Genomic DNA, 15259 nt, shown 5'->3' with positions numbered 1-15259 from the left:
GTGAGGTAGGAGAAGAGGGCGGAGAGTGAGGTAGGAGAAGAGGGTGGGGAGTGAGGCAGGAGAAGAGGAGGGGAGTGAGGCAGTAGAAGGGGAGGGGGTATGGCAGGAGAAGAGGAGGGAGTGAGGCAGGAGAAGAGGAGGGGTGAGGCAGGAGAAGAGGAGAGGTCTGGAGGCAGGAGAAGAGGAGGGGTGAGGCAGTAGAAGGGGAGGGGGGTATGGCAGGAGAAGAGGAGGGGAGTGAAGCAGGAGAAAGATGACGGGGTATGGCAGGAGAAGAGGACGGGATATGGCAGTAGAAGGAGATAGGAGTGAGGCAGGAGAAGGGGAGAGGAGTGAGGCAGTAGAAGAGGAGGGGGTGAGGCAGGAGAAGAGGAGGGGAGTGAGGCAGTAGAAGGGGAGAGGAGTGAGGTAGGAGAGGAGGGCGGGGAGTGAGGTAGGAGAAGAGGGCAGGGAGTGAGGCAGGAGAAGAGGACGGGGTATGGCAGGAGAAGAGGGAGGGGAGTGAGGTAGGAGAAGAGGGTGGGGAGTGAGGCAGGAGAGGAGTGAGGTAGGAGAAGAGGGCGGGGAGTGAGGCAGGAGAAGAGGGCGGGGAGTGAGGTAGGAGAAGAGGGCGGGGAGTGAGGTAGGAGAAGAGGGCAGGGAGTGAGGCAGGAGAAGAGGGTGGGGAGTGAGGTAGGAGAAGAGGGCGGAGAGTGAGGTAGGAGAAGAGGGCGGGGAGTGAGGCAGGAGAAGAGGAGGGGAGTGAGGCAGGAGAAGAGGAGGGAGTGAGGCAGGAGAAGAGGAGGGGAGTGAGGCAGGAGAAGAGGAGGGGGGTGAGGCAGGAGAAAGTTAGACGGTATGGCAGGAGAAGAGGGGGGGAGTGAGGCAAGAGAAGGGGAGGGGGTGAGGCAGGAGAAGAGGGGAGTGAGGCAGGAGAAGAGGGGAGTGAGGCAGGAGAAGAGGGGAGTGAGGCAGGAGAAGGGGAGGGGGTGAGGCAAGAGAATGGGAGGGGGTGAGGCAGGAGAAGAGGAGGGGAGTGAGGCAGGAGAAGAGGAGGGGGGAGTGAGGCAGGAGAAGAGGAGGGGAGTGAGGCAGGAGAAGAGGACGTGGTGAGGCAGGAGAAGAGGAGGGGGTGAGGCAGGAGAAGAGGAGGGGGAGTGAGGCAGTAGAAGGGGAGGGGGTATGGCAGGAGAAGAGGAGGGGAGTGAGGCAGGAGAAGAGGGGGGGTGAGGCAGGAGAAGAGGAGAGGTCTGGAGCAGGAGAAGAGGAGGGGTGAGGCAGTAGAAGGGGAGGGGGTATGGCAGGAGAAGAGGAGGGGAGTGAAGCAGGAGAAGATGACGGGGTATGGCAGGAGAAGAGGACGGGATATGGCAGTAGAAGGAGAGAGGAGTGAGGCAGGAGAAGGGGAGAGGAGTGAGGCAGTAGAAGAGGAGGGGGTGAGGCAGGAGAAGAGGAGGGGAGTGAGGCAGTAGAAGGGGGAGAGGAGTGAGGTAGGAGAGGAGGGCGGGGAGTGAGGTAGGAGAAGAGGGCGGGGAGTGAGGCAGGAGAAGAGGACGGGGTATGGCAGGAGAAGAGGGAGGGGAGTGAGGTAGGAGAAGAGGGCGGGGAGTGAGGCAGGAGAGGAGTGAGGTAGGAGAAGAGGGCGGGGAGTGAGGCAGGAGAAGAGGGCGGGGAGTGAGGTAGGAGAAGAGGGCGGGGAGTGAGGTAGGAGAAGAGGGCAGGGAGTGAGGCAGGAGAAGAGGGTGGGGAGTGAGGTAGGAGAAGAGGGCGGAGAGTGAGGTAGGAGAAGAGGGCGGGGAGTGAGGCAGGAGAAGAGGAGGGGAGTGAGGCAGGAGAAGAGGAGGGGGGTGAGGCAGGAGAAAGTTAGACGGTATGGCAAGAGAAGAGGAGGGGAGTGAGGCAAGAGAAGGGGAGGGGGTGAGGCAGGAGAAGAGGAGGGGAGTGAGGCAGTAGAAGGGAGGAGAGGAGTGAGGTAGGAGGGAAGGGGGGACAGTTCAAAATGCTATGACCCAGGATGAACGGGCATGCCTGCTCAAGCCTTCTCCTTCTCTCTCACACACACACACATCTCTCGCACAGAGTTTATCCAAATGTTCTATGTAAAATCCATGCATTCCATTGGTTAAAGAGCTCCTCAACTATTCCTCTGTAGAAAGATAAAGAGAGTGTGTGTGGGTGGGTTCACTATCCTTGTGAGTACCAGAACAGTTTGCTGGTCCCCACAAGGAAAAATACTATTTTGGGATTTGGGAAAATAGGATTTTAAATGGGAATCAATTGTGTGTCCCCACAAGGTTAGTTAAACAAGACTGTGTGTGTATGTGCTAGTATTTGAAGAAAGCGCTACAGGAGGAGTACAGAGACTAATAGCAGCAGTAAATCCTGTGGAGCTAAGAGCAGTAGACAGCAGAAGGCTTTGTGTTGATCCCTAGTGGAACCACCTCACTTTACCCCTTACCTCAGCCCTGAAGAATACCCCCAGCACCCCAATGCCCTGCACTCCATCGTAGTGTGTGTGCGTGTGCACAAACATTCTTTTGCGACCCATTCCTCTTTGTGACACACACACACACACGGGTGGCTGTAAGGGCATTTGCCTCAGTTTCCCTAGCCCTCACTTCCCTGTGACGCCTTTGCCAAAGGAGGTGTGTGAATGGAGGTTAGTATGTAGTCTATATGGTATGTATTGGTGTAAATGTATATGAGGGCTTTGGGTTGAGTGGAGATTGTCATAACATGGGCCAAGGCAGCCCAGCTTCACAACACACACATAAATAAACACACATAAATAAATAAGAAAGCATAGGATCAATGCTTCAGAAATGATGGGGGGAAATGGAACGATAATATAGACCTGTAGGATCCAGACATTCAGAGAAACCTGAGAGCATTAATTTAGCGCTAACCTTATCAGAACACTAACAGAAGTTGTATATCAGTTATTTTTGTATCTTGGCACAAATACAATGTTTATTAGCACGAGTGCTATCAGAATCCAATCAGAATCCAATCAAACTGCTATCAGAATACAATTAGAACACTATCAAAATCACATTTATTTATAAAGCCCATTTTACATCAGCAGATGTCACAAAATGCTTCTACAGAAAACCCAAACAGAAAGCAATGCAGATATAGAAGCGTGGTGGCTAGGAAGAACTCCCTAGAAAGGCAAGAACTTAGGAAGAAACCTAGAGAGGAACCAGGGTCTGAGAGGTGGCCAGTCCTCTTCCGGCTGTGCCGGGTGGAGATTGTAAGAGATTGTTCTTCAAGATGTTCAAACGTTCATAGATGACCAGCAGGGTCAGATAATAATCACAGTGCTTGTAGAGGGTGCAACAGGTCAGCACCTCAGGAGTAAATGTCAGTTGGCTTTTCAGAGGTTGAGACAGCAGGTGCGGTAGAGAGGGAGAGAGAGGGTCGAAAACAGCAGGTTCGGGACAAGGTAGCACGACCGGTGAACAGGTCAGGGTTCCATCTCCACAGGCAGAACAGTTGAAACTGGAGGGGCAGCACGTCCGGTGAACAGGTCAGGGTTCCATCTCCACAGGCAGAACAGTTGAAACTGGAGCGGCAGCACGACAAGGTGGACTTGGGACAGGGACAGCCATGAGTCATCAGGCCAGGTAGTTCTGAGGAATGGTCGTAGAACTGTAACCCCACCCACTTTACCTAAGCACAGCCCCACACCACTAGGGGGATATTAGCAGACCACCAACTTACAAGTCTGAGTATAGCCCATGAAGATCACGTCAGTGACTCAACCCACTCAAGTCGAGTATAGCGAATAAAGCCTGGCACGACGTTACGCACCCCTTATAGGTACGGCATGGGAGAACACTAGTAAGCCAGTGACTCAACCCCCGCAATAGGGTCAGAGCCAGAGAATCCCAGTGGAGAGAGGGGAGCCATCCATGCAGAGACAGCAAGGGCGGTTCGTCACTCCAGTGCATTGCCATTCACCTTTGCACCCCTGGGCCAAACTACACTCAATCATAGGACCTACTGATGTCGAGTAAAGTCGAGACCGAGTCTGCGTCTCTGATGGGTAGGCAGACCATTCCATAAAACTGGAGCTCTATAAGAGAAAGCCCTGCCTCCAGCTGCTTTCTTACATTTTTTAGGGACATTAAGGAGGTATACTTTATTGTGACCGTAGCGTAGGTATAGGTATGTACGGCAGGATCAAATCAGAGAGATGGGTAGGAGCAAGTCTATTTAATGCTAGAAATCCACGCTAGCCTTAACAGGAAACCAGTGTAGAGAGGCACTGGAGTGATATGATTGAATTTGTTGGTTCTAGCCAAGATTCTAGCAGATGTATGTAGCACTAACTGAAGTTTATTTAGTGCTTTATCTGGGTAGCTGAAGAGTAGAGCATTGCAGTAGTGTAATCTAGAAGTGACAAAAGCATGGGTTAGCTTTTATGCATAATTTTTGGACAAAAAGGTTGAAGAAAATATGGAAGATAGAAAAAGCTGCTCTTGAAATATTCTTGATATGTTCATCAAGAGAGATCAGGGTCAAGAGTAGGTCCTTCACAGTTTTATTTGAGACGACTGTACAACCATCAAGATTAATTGTCAGATCAAACAGCAGATCTCTTTGTTTCTTGGGACGTAGAACTAGCATCTCTGTTTGGTCCGAGTTTAAAAGTAAAACGTTTGCTTCCATCCACTTCCTTATGTCTGAAACATAGGCTTCCAAGGTAGGCAATTTTGGGGCTTCTCCATGTTTCATGGAAATGTACAGCTGTGTGTCATCCGCATAGCAGTGAAAGTTGACATTTTGTTTTTACAAATGACATCACCAAGAGGTAGAATATATAGTGAAAACAATAGTGGGCCTAAAACGGAACCTTGAGGAACACCGAAACTTACCATTGATTTGTCAGAGGATGAACTGATATCTTTCTGACAGATAAGATCTAAACCAGGCAAGAACTTGTCCGTGTAGACCAATTAGAGTTTCCAATCTCTTCAAAAGAATGTGGTGATCGACTGTGTCGAGTGCAGTCTCAGTGCTATGATGGGGTCTAAAACCTGACTGGAGTGTTTTGTATACATTATTTGTCTTGAGAGGAATGGGAGATTCGATATAGGCTGATTATTATTGTTTTTTTGTTTTTTTATGGGTCAAGGTTGGGCTTTTTCAGGAGAGGCTTTATTACTGCCATTTTTTGTGAGTTTGGTACACATCCGGAGGATAGGGAGCCGTTTATTACTTTCAACATAGGAGGGCCAAGCACAGGAAGTATCTCTTTCAGTAGTTTAGTTGGAATAGGGTCCAGTAGGCAGCTGGAAGGTTTAGAGGCCATGACTATTTTCGTGTATGTGTTGATTGAGACAGGATTTAAAAACGTTGGTATCTCCATTGATCCTTGGTCCTGGCAGGTCTGTGTAGTGCTGAAATGAAGGCCATCCACACTTGGGGAAGGCTGCTTTTTAGTTAGCTTTGCGACAGTATAAAAAATATATTTTGAATTGTTTTTATTCTCCTCAATTAGGTTGGAAAAATAGGCTCATAGCACAGCAGTGAGGGCTCTTCAAATTCGCACAGTAGTCAGAAGACTTCCAGTTTGGGGAAGCGCCATTTACATTCCAATTTTCTGGAAGCTTGCTTCAGGGCTTGGTTATTTTCTGTATACCAATGAGGTCATTTCTTGTGACAAATGTTTTTAGTTTTTAGAGGTGTGACTGCCTCTAGGGTATTAAGCAAGGTTAAATTTAGATCCTCGGTTAGGTGGTTAACTGATTTTTGTACTCCGAAGTCCTTGGGTAAGCGGAGGGAGTCTGGAAGGGCATCTAGCAATCTTTGGGATGTCTGAGAATTTATAGCGTGGCTTTTGATAATCCGTAGTTGGGATCTGAGCAGATTATTTGTTGCGATTGCAAATGTTAAATGGTGGTCCGATAATCCAGGATTATGAGGAAAAAACATTTAGATCCACAATATTTATTCCATGGGACAAAACTAGATCCAGGGTATGACTGTGGCAATGTGTAGGTCTAGAGACATGTTGGACAAAACCCTTTCAGTCGATGATGGCTCCCAAAGCCTTTTGGAGTGGGTCTGTGGACTTTTCCATGTGAATATTGAAGTCACCAAATGAATATTGAAGTCACCAAAAATGTGAATATTATCTGCCATGACTACAAGGTCTGATAAGAATTCAGGGAACTCAGTGAGGAACACTGTATACGGCACAGGGGGCCTGTAAACAGTGCCCATTAAAAGTGATTGAGTAGGCTGCGTAGATTTGATGACTAGAAGCTCAAAAGCTCGAAAACTTCGTATTTTTTTGGGGGGGGGGGGTTAAATTGAAATAACTTAGTATTTTTTGGGGGGGGGGGGTAAATTGACATTTGCTATCGTAAATGTTAGCAACACCTCCTCCTTTGCAGATGCGCGGGGGGGATATGGTCACAGCTGTAACCTGGAGGAGAGTTCTCATTTAACACAGTAAATTAATCAGGCTTGAGCCATGTTTCAGTCAGGCCAATCACATCAAGGTTATGATCAGTGTTTAGTTCATTGACTATGACTGCCTTAGAAGTGAGGGATCTAACATTAAGTAGTCCTATTTTGAGATGTGAGATATTATAACACACTCTTTAAATAACGACAGGAATGGAGGAGGTTTTTATTCCAGTGAATTTTCTAGGGCGAACATCACCATGTTTAGTTTTGCCCGACGTATATCGAGGCACGGACACGGTGACAATGGCTTGGTCCTGTTTGTGTGTGAGTCCCAGAAGGAAGGCCAGTCGTCTACATATTCAATCTTTTTGGAGGGACAGAAAACAGTTTTCAACCAGCGATTGAGGTGTGAGACTCAATGTGTGTTGTAGAGCTCAGAAACACTCAGAGACAATTACTCCATGTCGACACATCTATTAGAAGAATTCTATCAGAACATAGAGGTCCAAGTGTCAAAAGCAGTCCCAAACTCTGGTCCCTCCGTGCATGAGCATTACTGAAATTACACATCAATTAAGATGAGCAGAATGCCACTTTCTCATCCTTCCTCTGTTTTTCTCCTTTTGATCTTTGTCTTTCAGTAGTGTGGTTGAGAATCATTTTGTTTAAATAGGGGAAATCATGTCTACTTTGATATAACAATAAAACATCTGAAACAACCTGAGGCTGATAGACATGTTACACACAGACAAGACCAACACAGTATCTGACAAACATGCATATTGAGGAGACAAACACACTTCAACTCTCTCTTTCTCTCACTCACTTCATCTCTCTCTCCCTCTCCCAGAGCATTCTGCTGACTGTAGGAATTATGATCTGTTTCCCGTACTCAGGAATAATAGAATGCAGGAACAGAACAGGGCCCCTCTATTTGTGTGACCCCCTCTCAGTAACAGACAATAAGCCTCTGGAACAGTAGTGGGGAGTCCACGTCTGAATAGTGTGGTTAATGAGAATATTAACAGTGTGTGTGTGCCAGACGAACTCAATGCCTTTCATTTCGACACAGCTACTCATTTAAGGGTTTTTCTTTATTTTTACTATTTTCTACATTGTAGAATTCATTAAATAGTACCTGCAAAACACCAGTCTCAACGTCAACAGTGAAGAGGCGACTCCGGAATGCTGGCCTTCTAGGCAGAGTTCCTCTGTCCAGTGTCTGTGTTCTTTTGCCCATCTTAATTTTTTGTTTTTATTGGCCAGTCTGAGATATGGCTTTTCTTTGCAACTCTGCCTAGAAGGCCAGCATCCCGGAGTCTCCTCTTCACTGTTGACGTTGAGACTGGTGTTTTGCGGGTACTATTTAATAAAGCTGCCAGTTGAGGACTTGTGAGGCGTCTGTTTCTCAAACTAGACACTCTAATGTACTTGTCCTCTTGCTCAGTTGTGCACCGGGGCCTCCCACTCCTCTTTTTATTCTGGTTAGAGACAGTTTGTGTTGTTCTGTGAAGTGAGTAGTACACAGCGTTGTATTAGATCTTCAGTTTCTTGGCAATTTCTCACATGGAATAGCCTTAATTTCTCAGAATAAGAATAGACTGACGAGTTTCAGAAGAAAGGTCTTTGTTTCTGGCCATGTTGAGCCTGTAATCAAACCCACAAATGCTGATGCTCAACTAGTCTAAAGAAGGCCAGTTTTATTTATTCTTTATTCACCCCCGTGCTTCATGGATGGGATGGTGTTCTTCAGCTTGCAAGCCTCACCCTTTTTCCTCCAAACATAACGATAGTCATTATGGCCAAACAGTTATATTTTTGTTTCATCAGACCAGAGGACATTTCTCCAAAAAGTACGATCTTTGTCCACATGTGCAGTTGCAAACCGAAGTCTCGCTTTTTATTGCGGTTTTGGAGCAGTGACTTCTTCCTTGCTGAGCGGCCGTTCAGGGTATGTTGATATAGGACTCGTTTTACTGTAGATATAGATATTTGTGTACCTGTTTCCTGCAGCATCTTCACAAGGTCCTTTGCTGTTGTTCTGGGATTGATTTGCACTTTTCGCACCAAAGTACGTTAATCTCTAGGAGACAGAACGCGTCTCCTTCCTGAGTGGTATGACTGCTGCGTTGTTCCATGGTGTTTATACTTGCATGCTATTGTTTGTACAGATGAACGTGGTACCTTCAGGTATTTGGAAATTGCTCCCAAGGATGCACCAGATTTGTGGAGGTCTCCAATTTTGACTTGTGGAGGTCTTGGCTGATTTCTTTTGATTTTCCCATGATATCAAGCAAAGAGTTTGAAGTTAGGCCTTGAAATAAATCCACAGGTACACCTCCAATTGCCTCAAATTATGTCAATTAGCCTATCAGAACCTTCTAAAACCATGACATCATTTTCTGGAATTTTCCAAGCTGTTTAAAGGCACAGTCAATTTAGTGTATGTAAACTTCTGACCCACTGGAATTGTGATACAGTGAATTATAAGTGAACTAATCTGTCTGTAAACACTTGTTAAAAAATTACTTGTGTCATGCACAAAGTAGATGTCCTAACCGAGTTGCCAAAACTATAGTTTGTTCACAAGAAATTTGTGAAGTGGTTGAAAAATGAGTTTTAATGACTCCAACCTAAGTGTATGTAAACTTCCGACTTCAACTGTATGTGTGTATGTGTATTTATACTTAAAATATATATATTATTATCTAAAGGTTAGTTATACTATTTTGATATTGATAACTGCACTGTTGGTTCGATCATGCAAGTTAAGCATTTCAATGTACTTGTGCATGTGACAATAACAATTGAACGTGTGTGTGCATGTTAATTTCTAAACTTTTTCAAATCTCATACGCACCACACACACATACACACCACACGGTTGGCTGGCTTCGCTATTAATCTTGCCCCCTCTCTCCCTGTGCTGGTTATCTTGACAGTAAGTACTTCACATATACAAATCTCCTTGGAGCTGAAGGGGAGGCAGAATGCTTAGCGGTGGCGTTGGGGCACTTAGTGCGATCTGCTGCTAGCCTCCACTCTGCTCCTCAAGAGTGTTTAGAGTGAGTCCTCATCCACCTAAATATTTATCACACAGCTCCCTCAGGAATTTTAATGAGCACTGATGGAGAACAATCATCATGGAGGGGGGGGGGGGCTGAAGGAAGAGAGAGAGACTGGTCTCTTTCATTTTTAATCAATACGTTGCCCTCATAGTTTTACTATAAATACAGCTCCCAACTTATGTACTATTCCTCCTTCTGTCATATATCAATATACATTATGCTTCTAAGTGTGTGTGTGTGTGTGTGTGTGTGTGCGTGCGTGCGTGCGTGCGTGTGCCTACTTATTTTCCACCATAATTTGCAAATAAATTCATAAAAAATCCTACAATGTGATTTTCTGGAGAAAAGAAATCTCATTTTGTCTGTCATAGTTGAAGTGTACCTCTCGTCTTTTTAAGTGGGAGAACTTGCACAATTGGTGGCTGACTAAATACTTTTTTGCCCCACTGTACACACACAGGAATATATACACACACAGGAATATATACACACACAGGAATATATACACACACAGGAATATATACACACAGGAATATACACACACACAGGAATATATACACACACACAGGAAAATACACACACAGGAATATACACACACACAGGAATATATACACACACAGGAAAATACACACTTAGGAATATACACACACACAGGAATATATACACACACACAGGAATATACACACACACAGGAATATATACACACACAGGAATATATGCACACAAAGGAATATATACACACAGACTTGAACTCTCCATCTCTCAGTGGTAGGATCCTGAACTCTTTACTGGAGTGGCTAATACTGTCTAGAAGTCCTGGGGAGAAACCAGCAGGCTCTTTCTTCCTCTCTGTTTCACTATTTTCTCTTTTCTCCCCAGTCTTTGTGTTTCTTGTTCTAGAATCTGGGAGTATGTTAATGTGGGCAGAGAAAAAGAGAGGGAGGGATGTGGGTAGAGAAGTGTGAGGAAGAGGAAGAGAGGAATGAAAGGATGTGAATACCTGGACCGGCTCTCTCATTCCTTCCCCGTCTTTCTCACGGCCTCAAAAGCCTTTCTCACACCTGGACCAGAACACTAACAAACCATTCTCGCAAACACACACACTCAGTCTTCATCTGTGTGACCTTACAAAGGGCAAAGGTTTCTGGGAAATCATGTCTGTCCTTCAGACAGCTGAGGCTGTCCAGACTTACTGAGTTGAATTACTGTTGTCTCATTGCTGCTACTGTTTGATGTCTGTATCCATCCTCATGTCCATGGTCATACAAATACCAGAAGCACTTCCAATGGCCTCTCCAAACCACATCAGATCCTCAGAGCCTGTCCCCTGTGAGTGTTTCTGTGTGAGAGAGAGGGAAAGAGAGAGAGAGGTCTCTATGAGGATGTTGAACTTTCTTTCCCTTCAACGGCTCAAAGAGCTCTTTGGCTATGGTTGTGTTTGTAGTGTTCTCTCTGTCTGCTGTGTGAAAGGGTTGCTGTGATTTATTGACAGGACTTTCAGTGATACTGGAATTCCTTAGCGTTACATGCCAGCTCAGAGTGCCTTAATCACCTGTGGGCTTTATTGACCGTGATCACATTCAGAGAGTGGTTTACACCTTTAATGGTAGAAAGGAAGAGGGGGGGGAGAATTCAGGTGTCGATGATGATGTTGACAATGGTGGTGATGACGATGATATTGATGATGGTTTGGCAACTGTGGCAATGAGGTTATTTAGGATGTAGTGTGATGTGATATCAGTGGTGTTGTTGCTGCTCCTGGCTACCTGAAGAGAAAGGGAAAACTGTTTCATCAGCACTACCATATACCTGTAGGGATCAGATATACAGTCAGTTTATGTCATCGTTGTGTCTCTCCCTATGTGATGGTCGCAGAAGAGGGATCACAACTTGACACACACTGCCCATGATGCATGGCGTGGTTTATGAACTGTGAACAGATCTGAGGATGCGTGTGATATAGCTTTATCACTAATTTTAAAGCCCCTACAAATGTAATATTTACTCAAATCTTCTGTCTTCAGAGAGCAATCCACTCAACATAGCACATTTTCTAGAACCCATTTCTGTTATCACTGTTGCATATTTCCAGACATGTGGAGAGTACTATTTAAACAGGATATACCACAACCTTGGATTCTGTACCAAATCAGATCCATATGAAGATTATATTGTTCCCCATCTGTTAGCAGTTCTTGTTGAATAATTCAGTACATTCTCTGTCAGTGAGGGGTGAGTTGACTCTGTTCTAGTTAGAAGGTTTTAAATCTCGGAGCAGGTAGAATTTCTATATATATATATATATATATGTGGGTGTGTGTTTTTTTTTAAGTGTAAAGGACTTGACAGGTCTTTATCAGTATAAATACACTGTATTCCAGGTCTTATAGATAGATGGACATCTGACTACTGACCAGTCATAGAGATGCAGGAACAGGAAGTGTACCTCACCTCAGTCAGCTATGTTGATCGGAGAAGGTAATGTTGTCATGGTGAGGTGGGGCATAAGATGATTCTGTATGGCTAGTAGCACTCAGCAGTGCTATCTCTGGCCACATACTGCCACTGCATGGAATATTATAGTTAGTCCATGGTAGGGGCTGGGATTCCATTATGTCTTTCCCCTCTTTATTCACTATTTATACATTCAGCATTATTTTGCTCTGAACCCAACATTGCTGTAAGAATTGTTGCATAATGCAATTTCACTGCCTTATTTGAGAATGTTGTTTCACCTATTATGTTCATTGAGGAATGTTGGTTCTAGACACAGGTTTAGTTGTGTTATAACAGATAACAGGCTAGTTATAATGTGTTTAAGTAGACTTCAAGAGCTTTTTAACGTTATAAATTAGCTGAGGCGAACTCACCTTGGAACCCCTTTATTGGGGACAAAAACACCTGATATTAATTTCACTTTTGAAATGTTCTCCTTTAAAAATGTAACAATGTATTTATGGAGTCACTCCATTAATAACTCCTATAATGAATATAATTATGTAACTTTATATAATTGACGTCCATTGCTGTAATAATGATTCTGTAAATATGGCTGTTTATAGGCCTGGAACAGAAGTGAATGTCAGTAATGTAGCGTAGAACTTCAATGGACTTTGTGAACTGACTACTAAAGGAGGGACAAGCTTTTGTCTGATGGCTCATTTAAAGACTGTACTAATAAAAACATTTTTAAAACACATTTCAAATAAAAATAACACATGAAAAACGTTTTGTAGTTAACTTTAATCAACTGCAACAAAGTTTGTGCGTTTGCATGTGTGTGTGTGTTAGCCAGTGTGATTGAGGGTTGTGGAGCAGCTCAGCGATGTGTGTCCCTGTTCTGTAAAGGCTGAAGTAGCACCAGGCTAGGCTAATGCTGCTGTAGCGTTCCTCTGTAATAAGATCACCCAGAAACAGACATTTTCAAATGTTTTAGTGTCAGATAGAAAAGAAGCTCTCTGCCTTTATAAGTTCACATCTCTATTCAGCTATGGACATGAGCACATCGGGAGTAACTGATACGTACTCTCCTTCTACTGAAAGAAATATGTAGCTAACCACTAAATCAACTGTAGAAATCTTGACAGTGAGTATGAGAACGTAACAGGGTTGTTCAAGAAACTTGCGTACAGTTCAAAGATACGCATAGATTTTTAGGATAACAACAAATTGCTGACTGTTTAACTGAGGGAGAGAGAGGTGACAAAATGATAATGAGCGAGAGGTATTTTCCAGGCTGTATCTTTGGTGGTCTCAGAGAGGGTCTCAGTAGATTGTGAACCCAGTGCAGAACACAAAAGGGAAACAGAGGAGAGAGGGGGATGAGGGAGGAAGGAGGTTACACCACCGGAGTCCCACAATTCATCATGCTCTGGCACCCTCTGGATGAGAGAGGAGGGGGAGTCTGGGATTGATGGCCAGTGAGACTTTGTGACCTCCCTTTCCCCTAGAGGGGATACTGACCTGTGTGTGTGAGAGAGAGAGTTAGACAGAGGATCTGAATATCTGTTTACATCCTATAGGCATCCTCTAGAGAGCATATGTGCATATGTTTGATTTCGATAGATAGTGGTGGAATTAAAGTCTTTATAACAGGGAGTCTACTGTATCACTGCATATCTACTGTTTCTACTGTAATCTACTGTTTCTGCTGAACTCTGACTGTAGAATTACCCTATTCTAAACACCATTCTCTAGTGGCCATGAATGATGAGTTGTTTTTGTTTCTCCCTCTCTTTCCCCAGGAATACCTGCAAGGTGATAGCACCAAGGCACTGACAAAGTTAGGCTGGAAAGCAAAGATCACTTTTCAGGTGGGTGTTGCACTTTACTCTGCGTGTGTGCATGTGTGTGCATGTGTGTGCATGTGTGTGTGTGTGTGGGTTTATGTGTGTGCGTGTCTGTGTGCACATAACCCAGGGTGGAACTGGAGATGCACAGCATGCTGGTCTTCTTCGATGACAGTCTTCCCAGCCAGCTTCTCCACTCTTCTTGTGTTGTCAGTAAACACGACATAAATTGGAAAGTTAAGCGGCTTCTTAAGTAGCTAAACTAATGTTTTATAACGTGTTATAATCATATACTGTACAAGCCTTATATGAACAATAATAAGTAGGTTAAGTGTGATTGAACAAGCCAAGTTGGACTAATCTCCCACTTACCAGCCACAGTACATCAACATGACTGAATAAAGAGGCCACAGTCCTCTGAACAGATTTGATGTACACAACACATTTTGTTTCTCCATTATTTTCATATTTTTTGTCTTAGGGATTTTTTCGATTCGGACCAATAATTTTATTAGGTTAACCTATTTTCCTGAATCTATACAAATTGTTTGATTATCAGTGTTTGGAAATGAATATTTAGGCTGCTATGTTAGGTTTAGAGTAGACAATATCTGTGTCTAAACTAAACCTCTATTTGACTCTTTAGGAACTGGTGAAAGAGATGGTTGATGCTGACATCCATCTCATGAAGAATAACCCTAACGCATAAAACCACATCCTGTGGATCAACCCAAACCTAGGGAATTGTCTGAGCACTCCTGACCAGAGTGCACTGTGACTCAACAGTCGCACCATGCGGTGAAAAGAATATAAAACTAGTCTGGATCATTTTTTTCATCACTTTGCTGTCCCAAACGAAGTTACTTCGTCTGTTTTTTTGCCTTTTGCTATGGTGAGGGAAGATTATTCGATGCCTTTTAAATAATACCATTCCTTATTTTTTTGTTTTTAATCTTAATATATTTTTTCTCACTGATCATGATTTAGTAGCCTATATGGTGATAGAACTTTTAATTGTTTTTATTCGACGCTGTCTCTGGGCAATATGGGGTTGTATTGTTGTCTTGTGTTTGTGTGTTTTAATCGCCTGGCATATAGGTAACAGGTTGCAGTTTGTCCTTTTAGAAGAAAAAATATATATAACTTGAATTATTTGTTATTGTAAGATGACCAACAAATTTGTTTTAAATGTTATTCAGCATTTGTGAAATCTTTTGTATTCCCATCTGCCATATTTCATTCAGAATATAAACATTTTGGTACAATAAAACTTGTTCTTTTAATACATTAGTTGGCCCTATATATGTGATTATTTTCTTGACTTTTCATACACAATCTTCTGCTCTTCTCCTCTTAATATACATTGTTTGTTATAAATGTATTGATAATTACATAGACACATAGCACCACATATAATATATGTAGCCTAAATAACATAATTTTAACTATTTATGAAGATAGGCTATTTTATGTCACCCAATTGGCACTGCAAAATCTCCCCGC

At 43.8% G+C, this 15259-nt stretch overlaps 1 protein-coding gene across 1 annotated transcript in view; it reads left to right on the top strand.

The window, feature by feature from the left end:
- Positions 1 to 15046, top strand: part of gmds (GDP-mannose 4,6-dehydratase) — a gene marked incomplete in the record, with an annotated part of 237298 nt that extends 222252 nt beyond the window's left edge. The window contains 2 exon segments of the mRNA XM_031785750.1: positions 13712 to 13780; positions 14403 to 15046. Coding sequence (XP_031641610.1) covers positions 13712 to 13780; positions 14403 to 14465 — 132 coding nt within the window.
- Positions 15047 to 15259: the final 213 nt, after the last annotated feature.

Source organism: Oncorhynchus kisutch, linkage group LG13, assembly GCF_002021735.2.
Source record: "Oncorhynchus kisutch isolate 150728-3 linkage group LG13, Okis_V2, whole genome shotgun sequence".
In the NCBI taxonomy this organism is placed as follows: Eukaryota; Metazoa; Chordata; class Actinopteri; order Salmoniformes; family Salmonidae; genus Oncorhynchus; species Oncorhynchus kisutch.
The sequence above is the reverse complement of the archived record's forward strand: the minus strand, read 5'-3'. Positions and strand labels throughout refer to the sequence as shown.